This window comes from Triticum urartu, chromosome 2A, assembly GCF_056163025.1.
Source record: "Triticum urartu cultivar PI428250 chromosome 2A, HENAU_Tu73, whole genome shotgun sequence".
Classification (NCBI taxonomy): domain Eukaryota; kingdom Viridiplantae; phylum Streptophyta; class Magnoliopsida; order Poales; family Poaceae; genus Triticum; species Triticum urartu.
This window is the reverse complement of record NC_141874.1, coordinates 24211656-24229815: the sequence shown is the minus strand read 5'-3', so window position 1 is coordinate 24229815 and position 18160 is coordinate 24211656. Positions and strand designations below refer to the sequence as shown.

The window sequence follows — 18160 nt, the reverse complement described above, 5'->3', positions numbered from 1 at the left end:
TAAAAGCCCGTGTCATGCAATATACTAACTATTTTTTGGGTCTGGCGCTAATGAAATTTTCTTTATGTTTAAGGCTGGCCACAATGAGATTTTCTTACGATACTATCTTCATAGCAACGGCGAATCCAAGGGGCAGGCTTGGATGGGCTCAAGCCTGCCCTCCAAAATCGAACAATTTTTTTTACTACTACTCATCAGCGCAGCCCAGCCCAGAAAATACAAGCCCAGCTCAGCAGTCAGCCCAACCCCTGTAAATGCTGGTCTCGAGCACCAATTCGAGCGTGCTGCAACACATCTCGACGCCTCACCCAGCCACAGCACCGTCGCACGCACTGCAACCCTAGCCGCCGCTGGAGCACGCCGCGACGCCGTCGGCGAAGAGCACGCCGTGACGCCGTCCACTGAGTTGACGCCGCGAGGACGCCCACGAAGAGCAGCACGGTACGCCGCGACGCCGTCGACGGAGCACACAGCCAGGGCGCCACCGACGCCGCCGGAGCTAGCCGTTGGGACCTCACCGGCCGATCGTGGAGCCCACCGGCTATCCGCAGAGCCCTGGTCAAGGGCTCGACTGCTCGGGGCGCCGGCTCATCAGGTCCAGTTCAGAGGTTATTTTTCTCAACGCTGCTCATACCATTGTTTTTTGCAGAAATTCAGTAACATAGTTGGCCTGGGCTTCTAGTTATAATCTGTAAGTTATTTCTGTGTTTTTTGTAGAAATGAAAAGAAAGACTTTGCACAATTGGTTTGCAAGCACTTCGAACACCCCCCATGTTGTTGTTCCTGAACCAGCAACACAAATTCCGAACTTGAACCCTCTTACTCCAACAATTGAGAGCAGTAATCCCCCAACAGATGAGAGCACTATCCCTCCTTCAAACGAGAGCACTATCCCTCCTTCAAACGAGAGCACTATCCCCCTTCAATCGAGAGCACCAACCGCCCAATTGATGAGAGCACAAACCAGCCACCAACACCAAGGCTTCTTATCCAAGAGTTTCACCCAAGTCAAATTTTTGGTGATCCGGCAGATCGAATACCAATAGAAGATTATGCCCCTGAAATTCGAAGTGAAGTGAGAAGAGCTTATTTGTTGAAAGGAAGAAACAAAGCTGAAGGGCATAATTTTGAAATCACATTGGATGGTACAATCCGGAGATCTTTTCAACCACAATGGCTAGATAGGTTTGATTGGTTGGAATATAGTGTGAAAAAGGAGGCTGCCTATTGCTTCCATTGTTTTCTTTTTAAGAAACCATCACAGGCTGCTACAGTTGGAAATGATGTATTCACATTACATGGTTATCGTCGTTGGAAAACAGCTTTGGCAAATTTTCAAAAACATATTGGTGGTCCATCTAGTTACCACAATAATGCTATAGGCTTGTGTGATGATTTCAAGAATCAAAGGGCAAATGTGGCAACCAGATTCCGTGTTTACAATAAAGAGGCTGAGATAGCCTACAAAATCCGTTTGACTGCATCCTTAGATTGTGCAAGGTATCTCATAGCACAAGGGGAAGCTTTCCGTGGGCATGATGAATCCTTCAATTCAATCAACAAAGGGAATTTTAGGGAGCTCTTGGATTGGTACAAGTGCAAGCGGAAAGATGTGGAGGAGGCATTTGATAAGGGGCAAGGTAATGCACTTATGATATGTGGAGAAATTCAAAAGGATCTTGCTGCATGTTGCGCAATGGAGGTAACCAAAGTCATCAAGAGTGAGATTGGACATAAGAAATTTTCAGTTCTAGTCGATGAGGCTAGGGATTGCTCAATAAAGGAGCAAATGGCAGTGATTTTGAGGTAATGCATATGAGTTTGCACTTTTCGTTATCTTTACATTTGCAGCTAGTTTGTGTTGTTTAATTCGGAACTTCCCAAATGTGTAGATTTTTGGATGATCATGGGGTGCTTCAGGAGAGATTTCTTGCAATCAAGCACATCTCTGATTGTACATCTGCTGGAATTAAAGAAGCCTTGGTTGATCTGTTAGCTTACCATGGCTTGCCTATTTCTAGACTACGTGGGCAGGGTTACAATGGAGCTTCAAATATGAGAGGAGAATTCAATGGTTTGCAGAAGTTGATTCGAGATGAGAGTCCATATGCTTTCTATGTACATTGCTTTGCCCATCAACTATAGTTGGTAGTTGTCACAGTTGCTCAATGTTGTCCAGTTATTGCTGATTTCTTCAATAATCTCCCCTTGATAGTGACTCAGGTGGGTTCATCTTGCAAGAGAAAAGATTCATTACTTGCAAAGAATCACGATGATTTGATGAAATTGATGGAGCATGGTAAGATCATAGCTGGAACTGGGTTACATCAAGAAACTAACCTTTCTAGACCAGGAGCTACTCGTTGGGGCTCACATCTTAGAACCTTGCTTCGTATTTACACAATGTGGAATGCTGTGGTCGATGTGCTAGCAATCGTGGTTGACGATGCACGAGAACACACTTGTCAAGGTGGAGCTTCAGGTTTGATCATAAAGATGGAATGTTTCCAATTTGTGTTTATCATGTTATTCTTAATAAACTTGTTGCAAACCACAAATATGCTATCACAAGCTTTGCAAAGGAAGAAACAAGATGTTGTTGAAGCCATGCATTTGATCTCGGATGTGAAAGAAACTTTGCAAGATATGAGGGACAATGGATATGAGTCATTATGCAGCCAAGCCAAGATCTTTTGTGAGGAACATGGCATTGATGTGCCAAATATGGATGATCTTGTTGGAGCTATGGGTCAATCTGTTCGCACTAAAAATAAGGTGACTCGACATCATTATTTCAAAGTTAGCATATTCTATGTTGTTATTGATGCAACTATGACCGAGATGAACCATCGGTTCAATGAAATTAACACCGAGCTAGTGGATTGCATGTCCCGTCTTAATCTAGCCAACAACTTTGCAAAGTTTAATGTTGACAAACTTATCCGGCTTGCTGAAATTTATGCGGATGATTTTACAGAAACTGACCGGTTGTTGCTTAGAATTGACCTTCCAAGATTCCTTAGAAATATCAGGAGAAGTGAGGAATTTAATGGATGTTCGGATGTTTCCACCCTTGCTCAGTTGATGGTTCAATCAACAAAACATGCAACTTTCCCAACAGTATATCGCCTCATCGAGTTGACATTGATCCTCCCCGTGGCAACTTCATCTGTTGAGCGAATTTTTTCAGCTATGAAGATCATCAAAACAGATTTGCGCAATAAGATCTCGGATGATTGGATCAATGATTTAATGGTGTGCTATTATGAGAAAAGGATATTCAAAAGTATTCATGATGATCAGATCATGATACAATTCCAGAAAAAGAGTGATCGGAAAGCTCACTTGCCTCGTGAGTATAATGTGATTTCTTAAGAGGTATATCTCATTTCTTTTCTAGTTCTAGTACTCAACTTTGTATACAACTCTTTTGTCGCAATAAACTAGCTACTTTTGGACAGATGGCATGGCGCTTGGGATCTGAAGCATATAATCTATATAGTTCTACATCAGCATTGGTTAGAAGCAAAACCGGCATCATTGGTTTCGTCTTCCTTTTTGTTGCTTCTGTAGTACTTTATCTATTGCTGTGTGAATTGTATGCTTTGGAATCGAAAGTGTGTGGTATGACCAAATATATTACTACTTACTAGTATTGGTGTCGTAAAATATCACATCGTTTCTAGCTCATATTTTGCACGTGTTGGCTGTTTAAATTGACCATACCAATTTTTACCTCAAAATTTGACTACTTCGAAAAAAATCTGAGAAAACTCCTGTAAATACTACATGTGACTACTATGAATCTGGGAAAGTTTGATCATCTTTGGACAAAGGGATTGATATATTAACTTTGAGCCCCCCCTCCATTTCCTTTCTGGATTCGCCGTTGCTTCATAGTGCATAGTATCATAACTTGATATTATAGTTACCTCATTTATTGTCATGCATGACACATACTAGTACTCTGTACATCATTTAATATGATACAAGATCACATCATGATACTCAACGATCTCTTTCCTTGTTTAATTGTATGTCACCTTAGCAAAAATTTCTAATTGACATGTACTCCCAGGAAGGTGAGCATCGAGTGAGCACCCAAGGAAGAAGACCCTCCATCCAATGCCCCAGGGGAAAGGGTTGGGGTTGCAGTTGGAGTTCATGGCAAGGGGGAGGTGGTGAAACAGAGAGGTGGTGAAACAGAAGGGGTTTGACTGCGGTGTTGGGTTAGTATTGTGGGCTAATATAGGAGCGTTAGGCCGATATGAATGAATGTTGATCATTGAACTGCATGCTATTAATAATGCTGATGGATGATGACCCACAATTATAGGGGATCTATCGTAGCCTTTTCGATAAGTAAGAGTATCGAACCCAACGAGGAGCAGAAGGAAATGATAAGCAGTTTTCACTAAGGTATTCTCTGCAAGCACTGAAATTATCGGTAACAGATAGTTTTGTTATAAGGTAATTTGTAACGAGTAGCAAGTAATAAAAGTAAATAAGGTGCAGCAAGATGGCCCAATCCTTTTTGTAGCAAAGGACAAGCCTGGACAAACTCTTATATGAAGTAAAGTTCTCCCGAGGACACATGGGAATTATCGTTAAGCTAGTTTTCATCATGATCATATGATTCACGTTCGGTACTTTGATAATTTGATGTGTGGGTGGACCGGTGCTTGGGAACTGTCCTTACTTGGACAAGCATTCCACTTATGATTAACCTCCATTGCAAGCATCCGCAACTACAACAGAAGTATTAAGGTAAACCTAACCATAGCATATGAAACATACGGATCCAAATCAGCCCCTTACGAAGCAACGCATAAACTAGGGTTTAAGCTTCTGTCACTCTAGCAACCCATCATCTACTTATTACTTCCCAATGCCTCCCTCTAGGCCCAAGCAATGGTGAAGTGTCATGTAGTCGACGTTCACATGACACCACTAGAGGGATGACAACATACATCTCATCAAAATATCAAATGAATACCAAATTCACATGACTACTAAGCAAGACTTCTCCCATGTCCTCAGGAACAAACATAACTACTCACAAAGCATATTCATGTTCATAATCAGAGGGGTATTAATATGCATAATGGATCTGAACATATGATCTTCCATCAAGTAAACCAACAGCATCAACTACAAGGAGTAATCAACACTACTAGCAACCCACAAGTACCAATCTGAGGTTTGGATACAAAGATTGGATACAAGAGATGAACTATGGTTTGAGAGGAGATGGTGATGGTGAAGATGTTGATGGAGATTGACCCCCTCTCGATGAGAGGATGGTTGGTGATGACGATGGTGATGATTTCCCCCTCCCGGAGGAAAGTTTCCCTGGCAGAACAGCTCCGCCAGAGCTCTAGATTGGTTCCGCCAAGGTTCCGCCTCGTGGCGGCGGAGTTTCGTCCCGAAAGCTTGCTTATGGTTTTTCCCCAACGAAAGACTCCATATAGCAGAAGATGGGCATTAGAGGGCCACCAGGGGGCCCATGAGGTAGGGGGCGCGCCCAGGGGGTAGGGCGCGCCCCCACCCTCGTGGCCAGGGTGTGGCCCCCTCTGGTATTTCTTGCACTCAGTATTTTTTATATATTCTGAAAAGTGCTTCGGTGAAGTTTCAGGACTTTTGAAGATGTGCAGAATAGGTCTCTAATATTTGCTCCTTTTCCAGCCCAGAATCCCAGCTGCCGGCATTCTCCCTCTTTATGTAAACCTTGTAAAATAAAAGAGAATAGGCATAAGTATTGTGACATAATGCGTAATAAGAGCCCATAATGCAATAAATATCGATATAAAAGCATGATGCAAAATGGACGTATCAATGGACAAGGACAAGGAGGTCGTGCCACCATTGAAGAAGGGAAAGGAGGTCGTGCCACCATTGGTGGAAGTGCCGGTGCAAGAACCCCAAGCACCAAGCGGAGGAACTATTGGCACTACCGCGAGGAGTCCGGACCAAGCCACTTGTGCAAGGTTATCATTGCCCCGAAGTTGGAGAGTTTGCCAATGCCTCTGGAGTTCACCAAGCACCTACCCGCCGTCCCTATAGAGTTCAATCTTAAGACAAACACAGACTGCCCATGGAGGGTGACGATGAGGGTGATCAATGGCAGGGTCACCCTTGTTCAGGGTGACGGTGAAGGTGTTGTAAACTGAAAGCTGATGTGGATAGTGTGCATGTGTAGAGAATTGTTATTAGTGGGAATTAAGTTCTTAATAATGTAAGATTTTTGGGCAAGTACAACTACAAGCCTGCTCTGCAATTCTCACCAAAATTTAAGTAGCATTCAGAAAAGTTACCAACTAACCAGCCATAACATCAATCTCAGTATGAGAACAGGTACATGATTCACATACCATCTTACAGTTCAAACAAGCATAAATTAATTCAGTTCACCAAAACAACATTCAGAAAAAACAAGTTCTCTTTTGCTCCTGTTTGACAATGTTGGTCTCCCATGCGGCGAGTTGCGCCTCCCTGGCGGTGGTCTTTTCCTCCCTCGTGGAAATCGACTTCTTCTCTAGCTCCACCAAAGTCTTCTTGTTTTTTAGTTTCCGGCTGGTGAATCTTCAAGCTTTTTAGCCTTTTTCTAAGTGATTGCAGTGGCATGCTTGACAACAACTTCTTGATACCCAGACTTCCACCCCATCATGGTGAGCTGGACCATGCCGAAAGCTGCTCCGATGCTCACAGTGAACACGCAGCTACAAACGCGCCAGGACACCACCCTAACGTGTATCGTAGTTTCCACCAGAACACGCGGATGCCTCGTGCTTGATGAAGATACCACTGAGCTCCCAGTGGACAGAGATACTAGCGATCTCTCTAGATTTCCGGAGGGATCTGTAGGAGGAGGGTCGCCTTGGTTGACATGGAGCAGCAAGGGGTGATGGGACGACTAGGCGCCGGCGGAGAAACGTGAAGTCGGCGGCGCCCGGGATGGGGGCGTCGGCGGTGGCACGGTGGAGGGCGGCGCCCATGTTGGTGTGGACGACTAAAACCGAGCCAGGCGGCGGCGGATAAACCTAACCCTAAACCTACACTAGAAATGATACCGCAACCGTGCGGTCGCTCCGAAGTGAGAACGATGAAGCGTGCCTTGAACGATTCACCGTCACGATATATTTTTTTATAATAAACTTTTGTACTTATTTAAACTAGTTGTACAATATATATAGTACACTTTTATATTACTTCAGTCGCATAGTTTACAAAATAAAAAAGTTGATAAACAATACATATAATGTTCTATGTTTGTTCTGCAATTTTAATGAATATCAATAACATTCATCTTCTCCTATACTAAAATTGTATGCTATATAACAAAATTTGTCTTTGAATTTTTTTAAAATTATATTAAATATGTAGTGCATAAATATGTATTTGCATCTGTGTGTGTGTGTTTTCACATATATGAATATCATTAAATATAAGGATAGAGATTTGTAAAACATACGATCTAACAAAAGTATTAATAGTGGTATCTAGTTTATTATTAGGTAAACTTGTATAAACTTCTAGGGTATGCGAAATGCGTCTTGCAATTTGGGTTAATTAATAAATTGACAACACGTGCATGATTTGTCCTTGTAGTTCAAATAGCATAATTATTGTGATGATCAAAGGACATGAAAAAAATCACATGCTCTACTTTTGCACATATACGACTTTGTTAGGGCATGTCTCTCTCTAATGTTTTTGGTGACTGATGACAATGCGTTTTGCGGACTAACTATGTGCATCGAGCATTTCAGATATTCTCATATTTCGCACAAGATGGTTTCTATTCCCCTTGGTGAGAACGAAGACGGTTTTCCGGCGTTTCTTTTTCGGTTGACTTGAGTGGTAGGAAATCCCTACTATTAAGAGAGAGTCCGCGTTGAAAGGTATGAGTGGAATCAACATGTACACAACCCCATATGCACCCATATACCCTTCATGCACTTTGGAGTCACATTTTGTTCATACTTGGCACTTTCGTAGTACCCATGCGGTAGTACCACTCGGCTCCACAGTAGTACTGCTTATGTGCACTTCTGCTGTTAGCTAGGCCATAAATGAGGTACTACTAGGCAGTGATCTAGACGGAAATGTGAAAGAAAATGTGGCATTGTCCCAATTTCCTTGAGGACAGAGAAGAAAAAGTGTATGGTTCTTATCAAGGAGATGAGAGACAAGTGACGAGGGGAAGTGCTACATGTTAGTCGGAGACTGACATACATGATGGTGCCATTGTCGAGGATTTTCTTCTTCTTCTGAAATACGTTGCCGACGATCTAGCCAACAGCATGGCAAAATAACTTCAATTTCACGAACAGGAGTGTAAATAGGAGAAAAGATTGAATACACTTTGGTTAAGCTCTAGGTTGGGTGTTATATGGATTGCAAGCCACTTTGGTTAAACTTAGAGCCCTCACCGGTACATGAATACTCAATCAAATTGCTTTTTATATTGCATTAGTAAAACAACCATTCAGCATATAAAATGTTGGATGATTGTAGCCTCGTTTTTAATAAATACTTCTTAGGCTGTTCAAATGAAATAAAGCCATTGTTAGATGGGTTAATTGGATTTATGCCACTGCAATTTTCACGAGTTGGAAAAATGCCATTACAAAAACTGAAGTTAGAAATATGCCACTACAACTTTCACATACCTCTACAAAAAAACATATGTCATTTTCTTTACTTAAGAGAATATCGGTTCAATAAATGCTTGTATTTCAACGTGTATTTTTATACTGGGCTAGCTAGGGAATTAGCAGCCGCATCACGCACCCCTCCAGCCGCGGCATGCCCGTCGTGCCCACCTCCATGGCTGCTACCGACCGAGGGAAGCAACCGGCGGGACTCACGGCGATCTCTTCAGGCCTTCACGCGGATTTAGTTCTACGAGTCGAGAGTGGACAGCGAATAAACACGAGCACCTTGCATGCAAGCGCACAAAAGCTGGCCTTGCTGTAGACGGAGTTTCCCGGCACGCCGGCTCTGTCACTACGGCATGACACTTGCCTCCAGCCGTCGTCGCTGCTCCAGGCACGCGCCTCCAGCCACTGGCGCGCTAGCGTCCAGCCGCCGTCACCGCTCCCCTCCAGCGACCGCTCCCCTCCAGCGACCGCTCCCCTCAAGACGCTGCCCGGCTTGTGTGTGTGCGTGCAACTCGAATCAATTTGGGCCAGTGTATAAAGGTATGTCACTGCAAGAAATATGTCAACTAGTGACCTCCTCTTAGTGACCCTAGCTGAATTGGTCGTAAATCCACGACCATTTTACTTGGAAGGGCTCAAACCGTGAATTGCCTTACACCAAATGGTCATAAAGCAGACAAGAGTGGTCCATGACCTTATTTCTACCTGATTACGACCAATATAAATGGTCATGAGGTTGTGAACGTGGATGCATTAGTACTTATTGCTATGACTAGGCGCCACATCATCAATTTTGCCTATGTGCCATGTCCATGTGTCAATTTTTGCCCTAGGTTGTGAAGCAACCTATATTTATGTCACTCCCAAAATTCCCAAAAAATATTATAAATTCTTTGCGTCATATCTTCGTCAAATATGTAAAAAGCCTTCCTTGCCTAGTTCAAAACTAATTCAACAATATTCATTCTCCTATTCTGTTCACAAGAGCACTTTATGAGGAAAGTGCTATTTATATATTATTGATTGCCCTAAAAAAATTTGGGCACTCTTTCCTATCCAAATCATTGCCTCATGATAAAATTTAGCTCCATTTGCCCAGTAAATCTTCCTCGGAAAATTTCCAAAGTTTTTGTCGACCTAGAAGCATTGTGAAGGAAGTACCTTTTTTATATATCCAAATGACATGAAATTTATACAGTTCCTTCATATGCCAAAATTATCACCCTCCTCCAAATTGCAGCTCAGTCAAATCATCTATGTGAGCCCAGGTTCAATTTATATTTTATGGCCAGATTGGCACGTTGCAAAGCAAGTGTTATCTAGACCCCTCCTATTACCCTCAAACTTTTTGGGCACTCTTCATACCCAAATAATTGCCATATGATAATATTCAGCTCCATTTGCCTAGTAAATCTTTCTCAGAAAATTCCCAAAGTTTCAACCTCGAGAGAAGCTTTGTGAAGTAAGTACTAGCTAGGCTTACCCAAATGATCTGAACTTTTACCAGCGCATGACCATACCTATGTAACTTAGCTACACCAAATTTGAGCTCATTTCATTCATCCAATTTCTCTTGCTATTTTCCCCAAGTTTCTGTCGAGAGAAGAGTAGTGTGAAGGAAGTACCACTTTGGCATGTCCAAATGGTATCAATTTTCTACAGTGCTTTCCTATGCCCAAATAACCATCCTCCACCAAATGTCAGCTCAATCCATTCATTATTTTGAGCCCAGCTTCAACATTCATATTTTTGTCCAGTGTGGTACTTTGCAAAGCAAGTACCACCTAGGATCCTCCTTTTGAGCTGAAAATTTGTGAAGACATTCTTCTTAGTAGATGATCATCCTCAGCCAAAACTCACACCTATTGGCCATGTGCATTTCCCGTACCGCGAATCAAACACTTGGCTGCTAATTCATCTTTGAGAATAGGTCGGTCACCTCGTGAGATTCTTCTGTTGTAATTTTCTTCCTAGCACCTACCTAGGGAGTGCCCAACCCACTAGACATGCTTAGGCCTCCCAGAACGCATGTCAACGCCAAGGTCACGCGGTGGGCATGCGAGTTTACGCGCTTTGGAGTTGGGGCCCTGGGCCACCATACAAACCTCAACGTATCACCACCAAACCATGTATTTATGCTTAAATAAATACTTATGTAACTAGAAATGATTTTTGGAAAAAATAAAGAGCAAACTATGAGGCAACTGCAGTTCAAATTTGACCCGCTTCCTACTGAATCGGCGGAAATTTGTCTTTTTCACCAGAGGTGGATCAAAATTTTTGAAACCCAACCATTTTGTCAATTGTGAAGTAAATATGGCCTAGTATTTTATAAAATTGATTAGGTCCAATTTTGCAACAAATATATGGTAGGTCCTTCACAAAAAAAAACTCATTTCGGGCACTCAAAAAATGGAAAATGAATTTTCCGTGCAAAGAAAATGAAAACTCCCTTAGGCAACATTGTTTGGAATTCCAAGACGCACCCTTATGCACAATATGAGATTATTTGAACAAACTATGTCATGAATGTGGCCATAAGATTGATCATTTGGCTTGAAAACCATGAATCTTCACGCATGATAGCTCATTTCTGAGAACACTTTTTTAGCATAATTGCCGTATTACAAGTTTATTATTTTTCCTGGAAACTTGGTCATATATAATGACACAATGCGAAGGTTTTCCAATTTGTTGTTTTTTTTGAATTTTTTATGCCCGTTTCAAAATGCGGTCAAAACAGTGAGCATGAACGTTCGTAGCTAGTGGTTGAATCTTGGAATTTTTCTGGTGTTTCTCTGATTAAATAAATACTTATGTACCTAGAAATGATTTTTGGAAAAAAATAAAGAGCAAACTATGAGGCACCTGCAATTCAAATTTGGCCCGCTTCCTACTGAATCGGCGGGAATTTGTCTTTTTCACCAGAGGTGGATCAAAACTTTTGACACCCAACCATTTGGTCAATTGTGCATTGAATATGGTCTAGTATTTTATAAAAATGATTTGGTCCAATTTTGCAACAATTATTTGGTAGGTTCTTCACAAAATAACCTCATTTGGGGCACTCGAAAAATGGAAAATGATTTTTTCGTCCAAAGAAAATGAAAATTTCCTTAGGCAACATTGTTTGCCATTCCAATATGCACCCATGTGCACAATATGAGATCATTTCAACAAACTATGCCATGAATGTGGCCATAAGATTGATCATTTCGCTTGAAAGCCATTGATCTCCACACATGATAGCTCGTTTCTGAGAACACTTTTTTAAAAGAATTGTCGTATTACTAGTTTATTGTTTTTCCTGGTAACTTGGTCACATATAACAACACAATGCGAAGGTTTTCCAATTTTTTGATTTTTTATGCCCGTTTCGAGATGCGGTCGAAACGGCGGGCTTGACCGTTCATAGCTAGTTGTTGAATCTTGGAAACCTTGTGATGTTTCTCTGATTAAATAGATAGTTATGTACCTAGAAATTATTTTTGGAAAAAATAAAGAGCAAACTATGAGGCAGCTACAGTTCAAATTTGACCCGCTTCCTACTAAATCTGTGGAAATTTGTCTTTTTCACCAGAGGTGGATCAAAACTTTTAAAACCCAACCATTTTGTCAATTGTGTATTAAGTATGGCCTAGTATTTTATAAAATTGATTAGGTCCAATTTTGCAACAAATATATGGTAGGTCTTTCACAAAAAAACTCATTTCGGGCACTCAAAAAATGGAAAATGAATTTTCCGTGCAAAGAAAATGAAAACTCCCTTAGGCAACATTGTTTGGAATTCCAAGACGCACCCTTATGCACAATATGAGATTATTTGAACAAACTATGTCATGAATGTGGCCATAAGATTGATCATTTGGCTTGAAAGCCATGAATCTTCACGCATGATAGCTCATTTCTGAGAACACTTTTTTAGCATAATTGCCGTATTACAAGTTTATTATTTTTCCTGGAAACTTGGTCATATATAATGACACAATGCGAAGGTTTTCCAATTTGTTGTTTTTTTTGAATTTTTTATGCCCGTTTCAAAATGCGGTCAAAACGGTGAGCATGAACGTTCGTAGCTAGTGGTTGAATCTTGGAATTTTTCTGGTGTTTCTCTGATTAAATAAATACTTATGTACCTAGAAATGATTTTTGGAAAAAAATAAAGAGCAAACTATGAGGCACCTGCAGTTCAAATTTGGCCCGCTTCCTACTGAATCGGCGGGGATTTGTCTTTTTCATCAGAGGTGGATCAAAACTTTTGACACCCAACCATTTGGTCAATTGTGCATTGAATATGGTCTAATATTTTATAAAAATGATTTGGTCCAATTTTGCAACAATTATTTGGTAGGTTCTTCACAAAATAACCTCATTTGGGGCACTCGAAAAATGGAAAATGATTTTTTTGTCCAAAGAAAATGAAAATTTCCTTAGGCAACATTGTTTGCCATTCCAATATGCACCCATGTGCACAATATGAGATCATTTCAACAATCTATGCCATGAATGTGGCCATAAGATTGATCATTTCGCTTGAAAGCCATTGATCTCCACACATGATAGCTCGTTTCTGAGAACACTTTTTTAAAAGAATTGTCGTATTGCTAGTTTATTGTTTTTCCTGGTAACTTGGTCACATATAACGACACAATGCGAAGGTTTTCCAATTTTTTGATTTTTTATGCCCGTTTCGAAATGCGGTCGAAACGGCGGGCTTGACCGTTCATAGCTAGTTGTTGAATCTTGGAAACCTTGTGATGTTTCTCTGATTAAATAGATAGTTATGTACCTAGAAATTATTTTTGGAAAAAATAAAGAGCAAACTATGAGGCAGCTACAGTTCAAATTTGACCCGCTTCCTACTGAATCTGTGGAAATTTGTCTTTTTCACCAGAGGTGGATCAAAACTTTTAAAACCCAACCATTTTGTCAATTGTGTATTAAGTATGGCCTAGTATTTTATAAAATTGATTAGGTCCAATTTTGCAACAAATATATGGTAGGTCTTTCACAAAAAAACTCATTTCGGGCACTCAAAAAATGGAAAATGAATTTTCCGTGCAAAGAAAATGAAAACTCCCTTAGGAAACATTGTTTGGAATTCCAAAATGCACCCTTGTGCACAATATGAGATCATCTGAACAAACTATGCCATGAATGTGGCCATAAGATTGATCATTTGGCTTGAAAGTCATTGATCTCCACACATGATAGCTCGTTTCTGAGAACACTTTTTTAAAATAATTATGGTATTACAAGTTTATTATTTTTCCTGGTAACTTGGCCACGTACAATGACACAATGCGAAGGTTTTCCAATTTTTTGATTTTTTTGATTTTTTTTGAATTTTTCATGCCCGTTTCAAAATGCGGTCAAAAGGACGGGCATGGCCGTTCCTAGCTAGTGGTTGAATATTGGAAAACTTTTGGTGTTTATCTTATTAAATAGATAGTTTTGTACCTAAAATGATTTTTGGGAAAAATAAATAGGAAACTATGAGGCAGCTGCAGTTCATATTTGACACGCTTCCAGCTGAATCGGCTCAAATTTGTCTTTTTCACGAGAGGTGGATCAAAACTTTTGACACCCAACCATTTGGTTAATTGCACATTAAATATGTCCTAATATTTTAGAAAATTAATTTGGGAGAATTTTGCAACAAATGTTTGCTAGGTCCTTCACAAAAAACTCATTTTTGACACTCACAAAATGATTAAAAATAGCTAGAAAGATCAGAAATGCATACAAATTGGTCCTTATCCATAAAATGTGGTCTAACTCTCGTGAAAATTTGTGCGATGCCCATCTAGAAAAATATTTTTGGTAGCTGCTTCACAAAATCCCTCTATTTTCAGTACTTAGAACTTTTTTAAATCACTGATTTTCCGAACCAATCAAAACTCGTCCCACGGATCGATGACATGGCTCCCATCCAACCATCCATCCATCTCTCCATTCCACATCCATCCATCCATCTATGTACAGAATAAATAAATAAAAAGAATATACCCCCACCCCCACCTCCCTCGTCCCCTCTCTCGCCACCGCACCCAAACCCTAACTCCACTCCTCTCCCCTCTCTCCCCCGATTCAGATGCACTCCTCCCAGCCGCCACCCGGCAACCTCCAACCTCTCACCCACCACCGTCGCCCCTCCCCTCCCCTTCTCCACCGGCGACCTCGCCTCCCTCCGCCGCCGCCCACACCCACTTAACCTCTGCTTCACCTCATCGTCTCCCCCCTACCCTAGGTCCCAGATCCAGCGGGTCAGCCGGCGGCCATGGCGCTCCCCGATCGACCACGGATCCAAGACCACGGCCGCCTTCTTCCTGCTCGACCAAGACCAAGACGATGCACACCACTGCTTCCTTTCTTGGGCGAGGCTGTCCGGTGGGTGGCCTTTGACGCCGCTCTTCCTCCGACGCCATGGAAGGTCCTTCTCCTCCTCTCTGTGCCCGCGGTTTGGTTTGCTCTCCTTCCCTAATGCGGTTTGGTTTCCGCACGCACGCAGGTAGGCGAGTGAACCAGATCTAGCTTGTACAGGCGTACAACTCCTCCTCCTCCTCATCTCGTCTTCTTGGCCGGCCTGGAAGGTGATGGCGGCGCCGCTGGAGTTCCTGGAGGTGCAGTGCTCGACATGGCAGGTGCTGCCGGACTGGCACGCCGACCTCTACCACCAGAGGCTCTAGCACCAGTTCACCCTCAAGCTCCACCAGTTCCTCACCCTTGCCGTCGTCCAGGTCCGGTTGACTCGATCAGTCTCTCCCTCCCTATTCCCCCGTGCCGGTACTTAGTATCATGTAGCTTTTAGGGTTGAAGGAGACGTCGTTTTGGTTGCCTGTTACTGTTAGGCGAGGCGCCATTCATCTCCCTGTAAAATATTTCCGCCCTGATTGGGATTGGGATTGGGATTGGGATCTGGGAGTACCTAGTCGTTGACAGGCGATACCAATGGGTGGTGCTAGCTGATACATTCACCAATCCCAAGTTGCTAGCACTGCCCCTTTACCTTCAGAGTGTCCTGCAAACAAACTGGTTGGCTTGTTTCAGGGCGTTGTAATTCTAATTGCGTTGGTTTGTTATAATTGTACATGTCACAGCCTGCAGTTCGTTATGTAATTTGTCCTGTGATTTGCGGATCAGCTGCTGAAGATATTTCACATCTTTCTCAGGTATTGCAAAAGAGACCTGTGTGGTGTGCTTGGGGGGGGGGGACTTCACTGATACGTCTCCAACGTATCTATAATTTTTGATTGTTCCATGCTATTATATTATCAACCTTGGATGTTTTATATGCATTTATATGCTATTTTATATGATTTTTGGGACTAACCTATTAACCCAGAGCCCAGTGCCAGTTTCTGTTTTCCCCTTATTTTAGAATATCGCAGAAAAGGAAAATCAAAGGGAGTCCAATTGACATGAAACTTCACGGAACTTATTTTTGGATCAGAAGAAGCCCAGAAGACTTGGAGTCCATGTAAGGGAAGCTTTGAGGAGGCCACGAGGTAGTGGGGCGCGCCCATCCCCCTAGGGCGCACCCTCCACCCTCGTGGGCCCCTCGTGGCTCCCCTGACGTACTTCTTCTGCCTATATATCTCCATATACCTTAAAAACATCCGAGAGCACAATAGATCGGGAGTTCCGCCGCCAGAAGCCTCCGTAGCCACCGAACACCAATCTAGACCCGTTCCGGCACCCTGCCGGAGGGCGAATCCCTCTCCGGTGACCATCTTCATCATCCCGGTGCTCTCCATGACGAGGAGGGAGTAGTTCTCCCTCGGGGCTAAGGGTATGTACCAGTAGCTATGTGTTTGATCTCTCTCTCTCTCGTGTTCTTGAGGTGGTACGATCTTGATGTATCGCGAGCTTTGCTATTATAGTTGGATCCTATGATGTTTCTTCCCCCATCTACTCTCTTGTAATGGATTGAGTTTCCCCTTGAAGTACTTATCGGATTGAGTCTTTAAAGATTTGAGAACACTTGATGTATGTCTTGCCGTGCGTATCTGTGGTGACAATGGGATATCACGTGATTCACTTGATGTATGTTTTGGTGATCAACTTGCAGGTTCCGCCCATGAACCTATGCATAGGGGTTGGCACACGTTTTCGTCGTGATTCTCCGGTAGAAACTTTGGGGCACTCTTTGAGGTTGTATGTGTTGGTTGAATAGATGAATCTGAGATTGTGTGATGCATATCGTATAATCATACCCATAGATACTTGAGGTGACATTGGAGTATCTAGGTGACATTAGGGTTTGGTTGATTTGTGTCTTAAGGTGTTATTCTAGTACGAACTCTAGGGCTGTTTGTGACACTTATAGGAATAGCCCAACGGATTGACTGGAAAGAATAACTTTGAGGTGGTTTCGTACCCTACCATAATCTCTTCGTTCGTTCTCCGCTATTACTGACTTTGGAGTGACTCTTTGTTGCATTTTGAGGGATAGTTATGTGATCCAATTATGTTATTATTGTTGAGCGAACTTGCACTAGCGAAAGTATGAACCCTGGGCCTTGTTTCAAAGCATTGCAATACCGTTTACGCTCACTTTTACCATTAGTTACCTTGCTGTTTTTATATTTTCAGATTACAAAAACCTTTATCTACTATCCATATACCACTTGTATCACCATCTCTTCGCCGAACTAGTGCACCTATACAGTTTACCATTGTATTGGGTGTGCTGGGGACACAAGAGACTCTTTGTTATTTGGTTGCAGGGTTGCTTGAGAGAGACCATCTTCATCCTACGCCTCCTACGGATTGATAAACCTTAGGTCATCCACTTGAGGGAAATTTGCTACTGTCCTACAAACCTCTGCACTTGGAGGCCCAACAACGTCTACAAGAAGAAGGTTGTGTAGTAGACATCAAACTCTTTTCTGGCGCCGTTGTCGGGGAGGTGAGTGCTTGAAGGTATATCTTTAGATCTTGCAATCGAGTCTTTTAGTTTCTTGGTTTAGCACTAGTTTAGTTTATAAAAGAAAACTACAAAAAAATGGAATTAAGTTTGCCTCATATGCTTCATCTTTTTAATATCTATCATGAAAATAAGGATTCTGATAATTGTGCTCAAGTGCTAGAAGAAGAATGCATTAGAATGTTTGGCGCTAAATATTTGAATGATGAGCATGATTGCAATGTTGTTAGTATGACTTCCTTGAATATCTATGATGCTAATGATATGCAAAGCCACAAGCTTGGGGAAGATATGTTTGATGAAGATGATATTTTTTGTTCCCCAAGCTTTGATGAGCAAATTTACTATGATGAAAGCATGCCTCCTATCTATGATGATTATTGTGATGACACGTATGCTTTAAAGAATAATGATATCCATGAAACTTTTCATCATGATTTTAGTTTTCAATTGGATTATGCCTCACATGATAATTATTTTGTTGAGTTTGCTCCCACTATTATTCATGAGAAGAATTTTATTTGTGTGGAGAGTAATAAAATTTCTATGCTTGTAGATCATGAAAAGA

The 18160-nt window shown here is 41.9% G+C and overlaps 2 protein-coding genes across 2 annotated transcripts; both read left to right on the top strand.

The window, feature by feature from the left end:
* Positions 1 to 142: 142 nt before the first annotated feature.
* On the top strand, positions 143 to 2145 carry LOC147983086 (uncharacterized). The gene is made up of 4 exons (XM_087540634.1): positions 143 to 608; positions 718 to 840; positions 1323 to 1806; positions 1893 to 2145. The coding sequence occupies exons 1-4, from the start codon at positions 143 to 145 to the stop codon at positions 2143 to 2145; spliced, it is 1326 nt and encodes a 441-aa protein (XP_087396760.1).
* A 258-nt stretch (positions 2146 to 2403) lies between these two features.
* LOC147983085 (uncharacterized) lies at positions 2404 to 3375 on the top strand. Its single transcript, XM_087539433.1, has one exon. It carries the CDS (start codon positions 2404 to 2406, stop codon positions 3373 to 3375), a length of 972 nt encoding a protein of 323 aa, XP_087395559.1.
* Positions 3376 to 18160: the final 14785 nt, after the last annotated feature.

Excerpts from the sequence above, each read along its gene's own strand:
- LOC147983086 (XM_087540634.1), top strand. The coding sequence starts at position 143 with ATGGGCTCAAGCCTGCCCTCCAAAATCGAACAATTTTTTTTACTACTA. Across the intron at positions 609-717 it reads TCATCAGGTCCAGTTCAGAG|AAATGAAAAGAAAGACTTTG; the intron begins GTTATTTTTCTC and ends TGTTTTTTGTAG. Across the intron at positions 1,807-1,892 it reads CAAATGGCAGTGATTTTGAG|ATTTTTGGATGATCATGGGG; the intron begins GTAATGCATATG and ends CCAAATGTGTAG.
- LOC147983085 (XM_087539433.1), top strand. The coding sequence starts at position 2,404 with ATGTGGAATGCTGTGGTCGATGTGCTAGCAATCGTGGTTGACGATGCA.